Source organism: Syngnathoides biaculeatus, chromosome 4, assembly GCF_019802595.1.
Source record: "Syngnathoides biaculeatus isolate LvHL_M chromosome 4, ASM1980259v1, whole genome shotgun sequence".
Taxonomy (NCBI): Eukaryota; Metazoa; Chordata; class Actinopteri; order Syngnathiformes; family Syngnathidae; genus Syngnathoides; species Syngnathoides biaculeatus.
This window is the reverse complement of record NC_084643.1, coordinates 5,444,362-5,458,496: the sequence shown is the minus strand read 5'-3', so window position 1 is coordinate 5,458,496 and position 14,135 is coordinate 5,444,362. Positions and strand designations below refer to the sequence as shown.

Genomic DNA, 14,135 nt, shown 5'->3' with positions numbered 1-14,135 from the left:
AAGGGAACTTTTGGTGTAAATGCTGCTTTGGATAATGAAGAAAAAACACAACTGACAAGGTCAGTGATAACCTTAAGGCGGATTCTTTTGTCACCGGAGGATGATGATGATGCCGATGATGAGAGTGCGACAACACAATTCAGTGCTCGGGCAGCCATTTTTATTGAATTATGGCGCAGCATCCAAAGGAGACGTCGACGTTGGTTAGGGAGAAGAAAATATGCAAACTACACGCGGCATCAGCTGCCAAAAGTTAGGATTGATCCTGGGAGAGGTTTTTTTTTTTTTTTTTTTGCATTCAGCCGACGAGGACGGAAGACTGAACAGTCAGGGAGACGTCAGCAAGTTGCCATGTCACGTTTGGTGAATTATGACAATAAAGTATTTTTTGCACAGCCACACCCCTCCTCAGATGATTCAAAACAGAATCACAACGAAATCAAAACTAAAGAAAAAAAACAGCTGCTACACAAGTCCTTGACGTCATTATTTTTACAACCACTTTCAAAATTAATCTCATTTTTATGTCTGCTGGTTAGATTTAAAAAAAAAATCGTACAAAAATCATCTTTGGTGTTCTTTTCCTGTGATTAATGACCATATAAATCAATAAAAGCCAGTGGAGATTCACGATCTTTGATTCAAACGCTTTTATAGACTTTTAAAAGAGCTGCTGTGAAAATGAAAAATGCATGATCAAAATTGTCTGATGACATTTGGAAGAATCAATCTCGAGACATTTTTTTAAAAGTCTTCTTTCAAATGAAAAACAAGTGACAATTTTTCTTAGTAAAATTACCAACATAAGATTGATTCATACAAAGTACAAAACCAGATTTTATCTGCATAGTCCACAAACTGACAAACCCATAAAATGCACATTTTTTAAAAAATTTAGCAAAAAGATTTTTTTTTAAAGAGAAGGGAAAATATGTATAGTACTGTATCAACATTTTTTCTTAATCTTTACAAAACCTCAGTCTTGCGGTACTGCTGAGCCCCGCGCGTCACACGCGGAACGTCGGCCACGGTTGCCGTCCGCAGGTCATAGTCGGCCATGCACACGGCAACGAAGAACAAAGTCCCCCCGGTGAGCAACGCCAAACCCCCGAACCATCCTGAAAACATGGCCTCTCCGTACTCCCAGCGCGGCACCACGTCGGGCAAACCTTTATCCCAGAACTCCACCACGGTGGCGTACGCCACGACGGACACCGGAGCCAGCGTGCTGATCCCCGACACCCAGCAGAGGACCCCGCACAGGATCAGGAACCTCCTTCTCGTTCCGCACCGGTCCAAACGCGCGCGGACCCCGTCCAGTCCCGGCAGGGCGACCAGCAAAGCCAGAGCGCCGGTGCACACCGACACCAACATGAGCACCCTGGAGATCCGCAAGTCCGCGGGGAGTCCCAGCAAGGAGTCGTAGGCCTTACACTGCACCCCGACCTCCTCCGTGTACAGGCACATGTGCCACAGTCCCGAATACCAGTTTTCCACTTCGTTCAAGTCCGAATTCATCGTCTTCCACAGCGGGAGGAAGGTGGTGATCAAGGAGGTCACCAGCCCCCCGAAGGTCACAAAGACCGCCGTCCTCTGCATGATCTTAGCGGTGAGGAGAACCATCGCTGCCTGGAAGCTCGCTGCAATGCGCCTCTCGCATCGGCACTCCAAAAATTCATAACCCGGCCAAACTTTCTGATTCAGCCCCACCGTTGAGGGGCTTTCATATGAAAAAAAAAAAAAAAAAAAAAAAATCGTGATGAGTGTTAGACGTTCCAACACAAGCACTGTTTTGTTTCGGCGTTCAACGTCAAGACAATGAACTCTGTTTTGAATGAAACCTTAGAGGTCCGATGGCATCTGGGCCGCGCTACCCTCGAGCCAATGAAACGTGAGCGCAGAAGAGCGGCAGCCACTATAAAGGCCTCATTCTGCGCCCGTGTGGGGGCTCCTTCCAGTTTTTCCAGCGTTACCTTCAAATTCCAAAATGTGCTCTCAGGACTTGGCTTTTACGACCGGAAACTCAATTGGTACCTTAAAAAAGTCAAAATGGATGCCACTCGATTACCGCCAACAAGTATAAAATAACTACACAAAGTCACGAGCAAGGTTGGGCCGCTGCCAAGAGGGGCGTGGCCAGGCCACCGCTCTGGGGGGGGGTCTCACTTCTAACACCTATCACCGGCCACAGCTGTTTGAGTTGGAGTTTTTGTCAGTTTTTGCCCGTTCGTTGCTTTGTGTTAGTGAGTTGCATTCACTGCCTGTGGGACTCTCCGCGTAAGTTCGAGTAACGCTAGTCACAGCGATTCTGTTTGATCCTCTCCTGTTGAATTGTCGCTTTGCCCCATAGCCATCCGACCTTGCCGCATGTCTTACGGATCCCGCCTAGCCTAGCGTTTCTGTACCTTCGCCTTGTCGGACTGCTACACCGCGTATGACCCAGTTTCCGGAATAAACTACATTGAACATTATGCCTCCGCCTCTACGTCCTGCATTTGGGTCCGCCCCTGTACCGGAGGTTCGTGACGCACGAGCTGAATTCATTTCGTGATCAGGCATTCAATTTACTCACATAAATACAGCTTTCACTTTACTCTTTGAATGGGAATCCCATGAATCCATTCCATTCCCGCCAAAACAATGCAAAATGCATCAAAATAATACAAATGTGCAGAGATAAACTGGTTTTGTACAGAGTATTTACTATACATACTATCCTATTTTGTGATGGATGTGATTTTTTTTTTTAGGGGTGAGTCCTGATGAGTGATGTTTTGACATGTGCAAGTTTTAAAAGTCTAGGCATAAACCACCTAAAAATGCAAATAAAAGAAGAGGAAAAGTATAAACTGGCTCTCTTTGCCCACATACGAGGGATTTACAGTACCTTTCGGTGGAATATATGCACCGAGGAAGTGATTGAAGTGTTGTTTTTTTTTTTTAAACGGCCCTGTTAGCGCTGCACTAGCGTTAGCGCTGTGCTAGCGTGTTGCTGCTGTGTTACTGCCGCATCGCAGTAATTTAGGTACGTTTTTTTTTTTTTTTTACCTGGCCCTGTTAGTGTTGTGCTACCATGCTGCTACTGTGTAGCTGCCGCGGCTGTTTTTTTTTTTTTTTTTTTTTTTTTAAATTACCAGCCCTGTTCGTGCTTCTGTTGTTGCTATGTTAAGCTAAGGCATTAAAACTTTGAAAACTCTCTGTACCGTTTTTCTTTGTAAATATCTCGTGTTTTAATGCGGGCACTTTTACACAGATGCGGCCTATGTGTGTACCAAATAGTATTTCCTTTACAAATATACTGGGTGAGGCTTACAATCAGGTGTGCTCTGTAGGCCGGAAATTACGCTACATTCATTATTAATATCATTTATATCTTAATATCAGTGAGTGCCTTGTTAGGGGAGTTTGTGCTTTTTTTTTTTGGGAGGTGGGTGGGGTGGGGGTGGGGTATTTCGACCTATATGTCAACTGAGTGAAATAATCCATAAGGTGTAAAATAGTTCGCAGCGTACACTGATATTTATTGACTCATTTTTTTCAATACATTTCAACCCGGGTAAATATTTATAAACAATATTTATAAACAGATGGCACTAAAGATACCTTGTTGTATTGTCAGATAAATAAATCTGAGTGATAGTGGTGGTTAACATCACACACAGTTACCAATAATGATTTTTATAATGCAGTGCAGTATATCAAGTACATAATAATATCACAATTGTAATGGTGTAATGTAATAATGCTGACCCGTCAAGTACAAGCCGCATAGTTTGGTAGTTCCAGCTGTTAAGGGACACGGTGAAATACTTGGAGTAAAATAATATGTAAAACAAACATGCAAGAAGTTTGAACCCGTTTTTGTGAACAAAATAAATTAAATTACTTAAATTTTGCTGAACAAGGAACAAATCACCTTGCTAGCAAACAAATGAGGCATGTGCAAGATTGAAACATGCAAGGTGCAAAGTAAAGAGAGAAAGGGAGGAATGGCGTGGAGAAGATGTCGTAAACAGCTTTTGGGAAAGGAGGACAAAAAGAAAAGTGCAGGTCTCTTGCCATCATCCTAAATGTCGGAGCCCATCTCGGCACACTGCTTGTCGGATATGTGTGTCGCTAGAGACTCGACGATGTCCAGCAGCAGCAGCTGGCTGAGGGATCGCAGGTTGGGGAGCTTGGATACCTTTGGGAGGGGAGGAGGAGAGCACAAATTAAAAAAAGGGGGGAAAAAAAAATTAAAAAAGAAGACCACGAGTCAAAGGGAATTAAATGAAGAATAAACGGCGCTGGGTTTGCTCATGCTGAAAAATACAAAACAAGCGGAAAAAAAATAATAATCGGTGACGAAGGGGGTGACCGTTTCTTCGGGCGATAAACAAATAATAACATGGAAAGGCGCTTTGGGCCTCGCGGTTAAGCGAGGAGGTGCTTGTTCAGCCGTCTGCCCTGTAAACAGAGGAGATGGAGGGCCGCTCCGCTAGCAGGCCAACAGTGTCAAGTCTCCTGCAAAGATGACGCCGCTACAAGGTTAGCTCAGCTGCGGCGGGCGGGAAGCAAGCCCCCGGGGGCCGCCGGACACGAGCCCACCCACCTTGATGAACTGGTGGACGATGATGTGGAGGCAGTGTTTCTTCATGTCCAGCGCTTGCGTCTTATCAGCCGCCTCCAGAATCTGGACCGAGAAAAAAAAAACAAAACGTGCGTCACATCCAAAAGCGGCGTTTTTCCAGTAAGGTCACACCGCGTCATACGCGTCAGAAATACCTGCAAAACATTCTCCACGGTGACATTCATCTCCAGGTTCTGCTTGCAGTACGCCTGCAGCCTGTTATTTGAAAAGCCGTAATAATACGGTGCCGCAAACAGATAACTGGGGGACAAAAGGTCAAGGAAAGGAAGATTTCTTAGCACTCGCTAATACATTATCTCAGGCCAAACTGGAAACTTGGGATGACAAGTATGCAATTATAATGCTCAACTCTAAATTATACAGCGGCAGGAACTCGAGTATGAATACTTGTCTGTCTATAGAGCTCGTGCACCGACGTCATCAAATCACGTCACTGGCCGGAAGTGTCGGTCGAGCAAAGCATTGCTCAATGCTAAGTCGGTTGGAGACGACATGGAAATATGTCTTCGAGCACGACGCCCAGAGTCTTGTCCGAGACCGGCAGACATTTAGAAGGTGATAATAAATGAAGGTACGTGGAAAAATTAGATACACTCGGCATAGAGGACCCGTATTTCATGCTGAAATTGATGTTTCACCGATAAGAAAGCGGACTGTTAATTCGCTTCCGCTTGACTTGGACAACTGGATCTACACGTGGATCTGGTGAGTAAGCCGTCGAGATTTACACGGAAAAGTTTGAAAGTGTATAAAAGTCTGGACGCATACGAATACTTCGTTGCTGGATCTGGAATAAATCCCACATAGTGACGGGTTGACAGCTCGTGAACGCGGAAGCGTGTTCGGCCACACGTTAACCTTTTCCGGAATCCACTGATCTTTTCAGATAGTATTCAATACAAATACCAATATTTAAATAAATGACCCCTATTTTTTTTTACACAAACTCACATTCATTAACTATGATTGGAAAAAAAAAAAAAAAAGGATGGAGTCGTCGCCATGGAAGCGATTGCGGTCACACTTAACCTCCGTAAATCTCTGCGACAGACACGCATCGTTCTCAAATGAGCCAACTTGGCATTATAAATACTTTTTGGTAATTTGAGATTGAGAAGAATAATTCCTTCCTGAAATGAAGTGATTGCTACACAGTTGTATTTAGTTGGGCACCATCCATCACGCAGAAATCCATCGATATTTTTTGTTCTTTTCAGCTGCTATTCTATAGAATGACCTCTTTGAATATCTGTCTCGTCTGTTGTGACACCCAACAGCAAAACGGGTTTCGGGTATTGTAAATATTCTACTCCGGTTCAATGTCTCCCGCAATGTCGAGCAGCTGTTTGACCGGCAATATGGCACCGTGAAAATGATGACGTCACGAACAACGAGCTCTATATGTCCCCTATGAGCCCACACACGACCCTGATGAGGCCAAGCAGTATGGATAGTTGACTGGTGTTTCTATTTACTCGGATTTTCACTTTGCTACTCTCATACACCGGATGAAAAACATTTTTATCTGCCAAGTGTATAAGGCAGTTCATATAAAAGATCACTGGAGGGCACTGCGGTCACTTTTTTTTATCCGGAGTCACTTAGGCAAGTTTCAACCACCTCCACAAGAGGGCACCATCACTGTTGTTAATTAGCAACTGCAAATCCAAGTCATGAATTATCTGGCTTGCGTCTTTACAAACATATTTAGTTTATCTCTATGTTTCCAAGGAATCCAAAAGAAAAAAAAAAAAAAAGATTTATAGGGAATATTCCGATACGCTGCCTAATAAGGAAATCTCCCGGCACTGAATGCGATGACGGGTTCGCGTGTGACAAGGATACAGAGAATCCTCTGGAGGCATGTTGACGTCTCCATAGTAGATGTAGCGCAGCATGGACTCAAACGCTTGCTTACTCGGCACCATCTCTCCGATGGAGATATTTACTTGGCCGTCCTCTGGCATGAACGAGCGGAACATGGCCTCAAAATAACTGCGGGTGCAAACAAAGGATGCAAGGTGACGAATTGGTGTAGAAAAAAAGCATAAATCTGCACACCTCGGCTTTAAGCTCAGCACCTGGACCGAGCCGCCAGTATGGCCTTATGCGCAGGTCTTGGGTGTCCGTCCAACAGCAGAATGATGTCACAGAACTCCTGGCCCCCTCCCTCCAGGTAAGCCTTCATGTCCTGCACCAGGGAGGTGCCGATGTCCACGGGCTGGTCCGAGTACAGCCTGGGGGGCGGCTGCTGCTTTCGGCGGACTATCTCCACAATCAGCGGCGTGGAAAGACGTTCGAACTCCCTCGTCATGATCACCTGGTTGAAGTGCGATTCCTTCACCACAAAATTGAGGCAATGCTCCTAAAGGAGAAAAGGATTTGTTGGGAGTGAACAGGACTTCCTCGTCAATTTGCAATACTTTGAAGCACAAAAAGTACCGTAATTTCCGGCCTATAAGCCGGGGGCTTTTTCCCCACACGTTTTCAACCCTGTGGTTTATGCGGTGATGCAACTAATTTGTGCATTTTTTTCTCATGGCCGCGAGGAGGCACTCGAGCGGAAAAGGTAAGAGTGAGACCGATGGAATATATGTGCCGAGGAAGTGACTTTTACCGGTTCGGCCCTGTTAGCGCTGCGCTAGCATGTTATTGTCGTGTCTCACTGATTTTTACTGGTATGTTTTTTTTTGTTTTTTCCAACCAGCCCTGTTAGTGCGTGTGGCGCTATAGTTAGCGGGGCCGCGCTAGCATTAGCGCTTTGCTAGCGTGTTGCCTCAGTGATCTTTACTGGTAAGTTTTATTTTAACCGGCCCTGTTAGCGTTAGCGCTAGCGTTAAACTCTTTATGTGTACGGTGTTTATTTGCAAATATCTCGTCTTTCAATGTGGGCACTTGCAGCTTTTACACAGCTGCGGCGTACGTATGTACCAAATGGTATTTCCTTTACAAATGTAGTGGGTGAGGCTTATAACCATGTGCGCACTGTAGGCCGGGAATCACGGTACCTTCAGCTGGTCGAGTTGGAGCTTGTTGGCATTTTCACAGACGCTCAGAACGTTCTGCAGGTCGACAGAAGCCTCAATGTACTGAACACACAGCTGCTCCAAGCGGGAGAGCTTAAAACTCAGGGCCAGTTTGTAAACGTCCATGATTAGGAGAACATCCTGGACATGACCTAGAAAAACAGAAGAAAAGCAACTTTGACAAAATGGAACTTGTTCATGAAAACATCATCCAAATGCAGTAGAACCTCTAAAGTTGGATGTCACTCATTTTGTAAATTCGGAAACGCAACCACAATTTGGAGGAAAATTATGCCTTGATTGTTGCTCAGACAAGTGAAATTGTTTCAAAAGCTTTATAACTTGGAGGTCGATGACCTTAGAAATTCCAAAGGGTGTACACACGTGGACAACGCTACCTCTGCGTGGGTACTGGATCTTGTCCGTGTAGAGAAACTGCATCAAGACTTCAAAAGGCTGGGCTTCCGCTTCTCTGATGGCGACCTCCAGCATTGGCTGTCTGCCCGACAGCCTGCGCGTCCTTCCACCGGCGGCGCCTTCCTCACTCTCCTCATAGCTGTCCTGTTTGGTCCTCTGAGATTACAGATTACATTCCATGATGGCCATGGCTTTCATTTTGCGAGTGTGCACTCTGCCACGTGCATACATATCTTCAACGAGCACTTCTGACCTGTCGCTGTCTGTCCTGAGCCTGCAGGATTTTCTTGCGTAGCCACTGGCATCTCGCGGTCACGAAGGCGATATGCCCCAGAACTCGTTCCTCCCGCTAGAAGACAATATGTCCATTTCATTTGCTATTCAACAAGCAGACAAATGCAATATCACAAATGTGAGCCGAACCTACCTCTCCTAGAATAAATTCCACATCACAGAACTGACGGTTCTCCCACAATTTGCCGTAGTCTTCGTGGAGAGTACATTTAGGATAGCAGGAAAACTGCAAAGAGTCAGAAAAATATTCATGAAGACTCTGATTCATCAGGGCAATAATAATGGCTTTTCACTTGTGGGTGCTAATTAAATATAAATAGGTCATTTCCATACAGCACCAATTCACAACTGAAGTTGTCTCCAAGTACCGTAATTTCCGCCCTACAAGCCGCGACTTTTTTTCCACACGCTTTCAACCCTGCGGTTTATGCGGTGACGTGGCTAATTTGTGCATTTTTCTTACGGCCCCAAGGGGGCACTCGAGCGGAAAAGATAAGAATGAGACCTGTGGAATATATATGCCGAGGAAGTGACTTTTACCGGCCCTGTTAGCGCTGCCCTCAGGTGTTGCCGCCGTGTTACTGGGGTGTTTACTGTGATATTTACTGGTAAGTTTTATTTTAACCGGCCCTGTCAGCGTTAGTTCTAGCGCGGCATTAGCATTAGCGCTAGCTTTACCGCGGCGCTAGCATTAGCGCTAGCGTTAAACTGTTTCTGTGTACCATCTTTATTTGTAAATATCTCGTGTTTCAATGTGGGCACTTGCGGCTTTTACACAGCTGCGGCGTATGTATGTACCAAATGGTATTTCCAAATGTACTCTGTGAGGCTTGTAAGCAGGTGCGCTCCGTAGGCCAGGAATTCCGGGAAAGTACTTTATGTATACTGGAGAGGTCCACTTGGTGACAGAGGCAAGGACAAACTCCTTCTAAGGAAGAAACTGCAACCAGTTCCAAAGACATGTAACGGTGAACCCTTGCCCACCTGAAACCTGTACATCTCCCCACTGCGAACATTGTTGTCCACAGTCCCGCCAAATATGTACATAGCGTCTTGAATCACTGCAGCTGCATGGAAAAGCCTCCCGCTGGGCATCTGAGAAGACAAGAGACAAATCATACAGTGAAAATGATATCGGTCAGTTAAGGTGACAAAAAGATTTTGTTTACGTCACAGCTGGCAGGTCAGTTATTAAACAGCAATGAATTTCTTTACACTTGTATGATGGGTAAGAATAGTATTCGAAAATTATTTGCAATGCATGGACAATTGATAAAGCTGATTGCCTTAGAAACGGCTTACTTTCCATTTGAAAGATTGATTCCAAAATTGAACAAATTGGTTGATCAGACTTAAAAAGGTTTGACTGAGAAAACTGAAGAGCTGGGGAAGTATACAAAGTACACAAATAAGCAGTACTTGCTACACTGACCTTACACCTGCATGTAAAAGGGACCTCCCACCCCACCTGTTCCCCGCAGTAATTGTCCCCCTTGCCCTTGAACGTCTCATCGAGGAATTTTTTTCTATATATTTGTGGCCTGGGCAGCACGGTGTGTCAGCTGGTAAAGCGTTGGTCTCACAGTTCTGAGGACCCGGGTTCAATCCCAGCCCCGCTTGTGTGGAGTTTGCATGTTCTCCCGTGCCTGCGTGGGCTTCCTCCGGGCACTCCGGTTTCCTCCCACATCCCCAAAACATGCAACATTAATTGGACACTCTAAATTCTTTGTCTCCATGTGCCCTGTGATTGGCCGGCGACCAGTTCAGGGTGTACTCCGCTCCCGCCCATCGACAGCTGGGATAGGCTCCGGCACTCCCCGCGACCCACGTGAGGCTAAGCGGGTAAGAAAATGGACGGATGGATAATAGAAGAAACCCAAAAAGAATCAAAGGCCGCTACTTTTCTCGACCACTTGCAAAATTGCCCCTAGATGTGATTGTGAGTGTGGCTTTTTGTCTCCATGTGCCCTGCGATTGGCCGGTGACCAGTTCAGGGTGTACCCCGCCTCCTGCCCGTTGACAGCTGGGATAGGCTCCAGCACTCCCCACGACCCTCGTGAGGATAAGCGGCAAAGAAAATGGATGGATGGACGTAAAGTTGTGGTTCACAATAAGCGACATCTTTCAATATCTATAAATTTCTACTCGTAACAAATTTTACACGCGTGATTTTTCGTGCTCTACTGTGCAGCTTTGAGGCTGGGACGGCGCTCCGGTGCGTACGCGCCCGTCAAATCACAGTGACTGAATATAGGATCTAAAAACGACCAATGAGTGACAATGACCAGCAATTCCTACCTCGCTATCCAGGCTGGGGTGGATGACCTCCCAGCTTTGAGAGTCCACGTCATAGCAGTGCAGCTCGTTGGGCAGAGTGTTGTCAGCAGCACCGCCAAACACATACAGGTGGCGATCGAAGGCGACCATCGTGTGGCCGTAACGCCGCTGCGGCGGTGGCGGAGAGCCTCGTAGTAAATGTTCAGTGGGTATGCGTGTCCACCTGCAAGGAAGACGCCTCCAACGTCAGCCGCGCTTGAATTAGTTGGGCGTGCGAGTTACACCGATTCGTCTCACATGTGGCCATTGAACTCAAACTGGAAGAGGTTGTTGGTTATCTTGGCTCCACTCTGACCCGAAAACACAAACATCTTGTCCCTGCATACGGCTACGGGGAAGTTGCAGCAAGATGGAGGAATCTCGCCGCTCTGTTCGATCTGATGGTGACACGGGATGATAAGACGTCGGCACGTGAAAATATTTGCGTCGGCTCTATCTTCGCTGATGCTGAGATACTGGCCTCTTCCCAGCATGCGTGCTCTCTGTCCTGCAGACTGATGGTCCACATATCATTCAACCTTCATGGAGGAAAATATAAGTTAATATTGGGCACGTAAACTGTTGTGAAAAGGGGCGTGTACTGCACCATAAAACATACCTGGCGTTCCCATCGTAACCCGCAAATATCCACAATTTATCGCTGTAAACGGTCGCGCCGTGAGCAGACCGAGCCACTGGCAAGCTAGGACACACAATGGAAGGAACGTAGCAACTTTAATCATTGATGGTTTGTAGGATTTGACAGGAAGTACCGGTAATTTCCATATTTCAAAATATTGTAGTTTTAAGAACGACTGTAGTTCTTTAAAGCAGTGGTCCTCAACCTTTTTATCACTGCGGACCGGTCAATTCTTGACAATTTCCACCGCGGACTGGTGGTGGGGAGTATGTAATTTGTTTTGAAAATCGTTTGTTTTGAATATCGAATACAATTAACATGATAATGGATAACAAATTAATGAAATGAATAAAATAAACATACATAATACACATGGAAAAATAAAGAACAAAAACCAGCCGTTCCAAATTTCTCTCTCTTTTATCTAAATATACCTACAGTGTAACTTTTTTTATTTTTATTTTTATTAAACACTCCATGAATGTTATTTTTCAACAGCTGAAATAAATTTGTCAGTTTGAACCATTTCCCTTGGTTGGCGACCACAGCCCGAGAACTCTTTTAACAAGTCGCTCGAATAATATTGAAACAAGCCTTCAATATAAGATGCAGATGCGCCACGAAAATGAATTTAAAGTGTGCCAAAATTTTAACTCGCCATAACGCGAAATCAATGGGAGCCCAGAGATTGTTTCTCGGCAACGAGATGGTATACCCACTCCATTACGTTGTTTTGTTATGGTTGTTGTCACTCCAGAAAACCACGGTTCGCAGATATGTCGGAAATGAGAGAAATCTTCGCAGCGGCTCTTGTAATTTAAACACTCTCGTGAGCGATTTCTCTCTGGATAACATCTTATTTCCGTGTATCTGCGTCCATCTTCACAAAGTCCCTCAAAAAGGCGCGAGTTAAAGGAGGGTTTTGATGTGGTGAAGAACTTTCTTTATCTAGGAATTTGTAGGCTCTACTTCGATCTCTTCATTGGGCCTTTTCCCCATCGAAAATGAATTTCCCAAAGATGTGTTTTTTCTAGCTTGTGGGGGTAAATTTGGCACTCAAGTGACCCAGATGTAACCCAGAGAATCAGGTCATTTTTCAAAATCAACGATTTTTCAGACTCGGATAATGAATACAACGGAACTAATTATTACTTCGGCGGCCCGGTACCAATTGATCCACGGACCGCTACTGGCCCGTGGCCCGGTGGTTGGGGACCACTGCTTTAAAGTAAGGAAAAACTAGCTGCATTCAAAACTACAATACCTCCCTTCCACTTTCCACTCGGTCCACTGTCCCGTTGCAAACTTGTACTCAAAAAGATCATTTTTGTTTTTGAGGTTTGAGTTGGAGTATATGTCTCCCGTATAGCCTCCTGAAATGTATTTTAAAAACGAAACATTAAATTTAAATGCGATATGTGTAACATTTGCAGACAATCGCTAAGGAAGAAGTTTTCCAGGGTTACCAAAAACAAACATGCTGCTGCCGTAGACGACAGCTGAATGGTGATAGCGGGGAGCCGGTGGCGTTCCTGTGGTGAAGGCCCTGTGGATCACAAAATGTTACAGTCAATAGTCGCATTGCACATCTTGAGATTTCAGGATTCGTCATATTATTATTATTATTATTATTACCGACACCAGGAGCAATCCTTCACGTCAAAGCGGAGCAAGTCATTCAACATGTTCTTGCTGTGGGGAGAGATCAAATTTTAAGAACATTTCATGTGGTAAAAACAACACCATAATACCTTACCCATTGTCCCCTCCAAACACGTAGATTGCGTCCCTATATGCCACAACAGTGTGTTTGCTGCGCCTGCATAAAGGTCAGGAAAGCACAGAGTGACCAAACAGGCAGATTAAGCTGCTCATCACGGAACATTTGGATGTCAGCCCGTTACCTCGCTCCGACAAACTCATCACACGGAGGCAGCCTTCTCCAACGGTGGACGGTCTCGAAAGGACCAAAATTGAGCGTCAGATATTCCACGCTGTCGGAACAACTGTGGTCGAAGTCAACGCTGGGGGCCACTTTGGTCGATTTACACGACATTTTCCACCACTCATCCGACGCGAGCACGTATCAAGGCCGCTCATCTGCAGCCGTCATCGTCAACTTGCATGGAAATAAAACTTCCGCTTAGCTAGATGCTAAAAATAAAAAAAAAAATAACTGCTAGCCGCTAAGCTAATGCTAACTTCTAAAACAGCAAGGAAATAGGACTAATCTATCAATATAGTTATGTATGGAACGTAGGCACCCAATAATATTTGTTATCCGATGGGCTGTATTTGTTGGTATTTGGCTGATATTCCATAGAAATAGAGGCGAATATCACGAGCACTTATGCTTACTAAAACTAGCAAACATGAGAGCTGTCAAAAAATGCACATCCGCCCTACCCAGCCCCGCCCCCGAGTCTGCGTCTGAGCTCATGACTGCCTCTAGAGGTGGGAGTAGGTAATTGTGTTTCCCAACCTGTCTGCGGTCAGGCCTTCTTTTATATCAAAAAATGACAACATAAATATGATCTCGTTGCAGTTTTCTAAAAAAAGTATGATTACTGAGTAAGTGGTCGCTGGTAGTGTAAGATATTTTTGAGAGCCGCCACACTGGCAGCGTAAGATATTTTTGAGAGCCGCCGTGAAGATTCGTTATGATATTTATGTAAATGTATATGGGAAAGTCGTCTATATATGCATTGGGAATGACTTGACTTGTATGAGGTATAGCCTGACTTTTGACCAGTGAGGTGGACTTCCCAGAACAGGTTTCTTCGTGGTTGTGTGATCGTCATTGTCAAGACAG

General features: G+C 45.1%; 2 protein-coding genes across 2 annotated transcripts; both read right to left on the bottom strand.

Annotated features, from left to right (window-relative positions):
- Nucleotides 1-966: 966 nt before the first annotated feature.
- cldn26 (claudin 26) lies at nucleotides 967-3,394 on the bottom strand. Its single transcript, XM_061818025.1, has one exon. The coding sequence runs from the start codon at nucleotides 1,621-1,623 to the stop codon at nucleotides 967-969; it is 657 nt and encodes a 218-aa protein (XP_061674009.1). The 5' UTR covers nucleotides 1,624-3,394.
- Nucleotides 3,395-3,536: 142 nt separating this feature from the next.
- On the bottom strand, nucleotides 3,537-13,781 carry lztr1 (leucine zipper like post translational regulator 1). Its single transcript, XM_061818024.1, has 19 exons — nucleotides 13,228-13,781; nucleotides 13,080-13,142; nucleotides 12,959-13,015; nucleotides 12,790-12,869; nucleotides 12,588-12,696; nucleotides 11,303-11,386; nucleotides 11,165-11,222; nucleotides 10,942-11,081; nucleotides 10,666-10,867; nucleotides 9,352-9,462; nucleotides 8,501-8,593; nucleotides 8,327-8,422; nucleotides 8,055-8,229; nucleotides 7,639-7,808; nucleotides 6,712-6,995; nucleotides 6,476-6,625; nucleotides 4,765-4,870; nucleotides 4,592-4,672; nucleotides 3,537-4,183 (listed from the first exon to the last, which is right to left on the bottom strand). The coding sequence occupies exons 1-19, from the start codon at nucleotides 13,377-13,379 to the stop codon at nucleotides 4,067-4,069; spliced, it is 2,328 nt and encodes a 775-aa protein (XP_061674008.1). The 5' UTR covers nucleotides 13,380-13,781; the 3' UTR covers nucleotides 3,537-4,066.
- Between the last annotated feature and the right edge of the window lie 354 nt (nucleotides 13,782-14,135).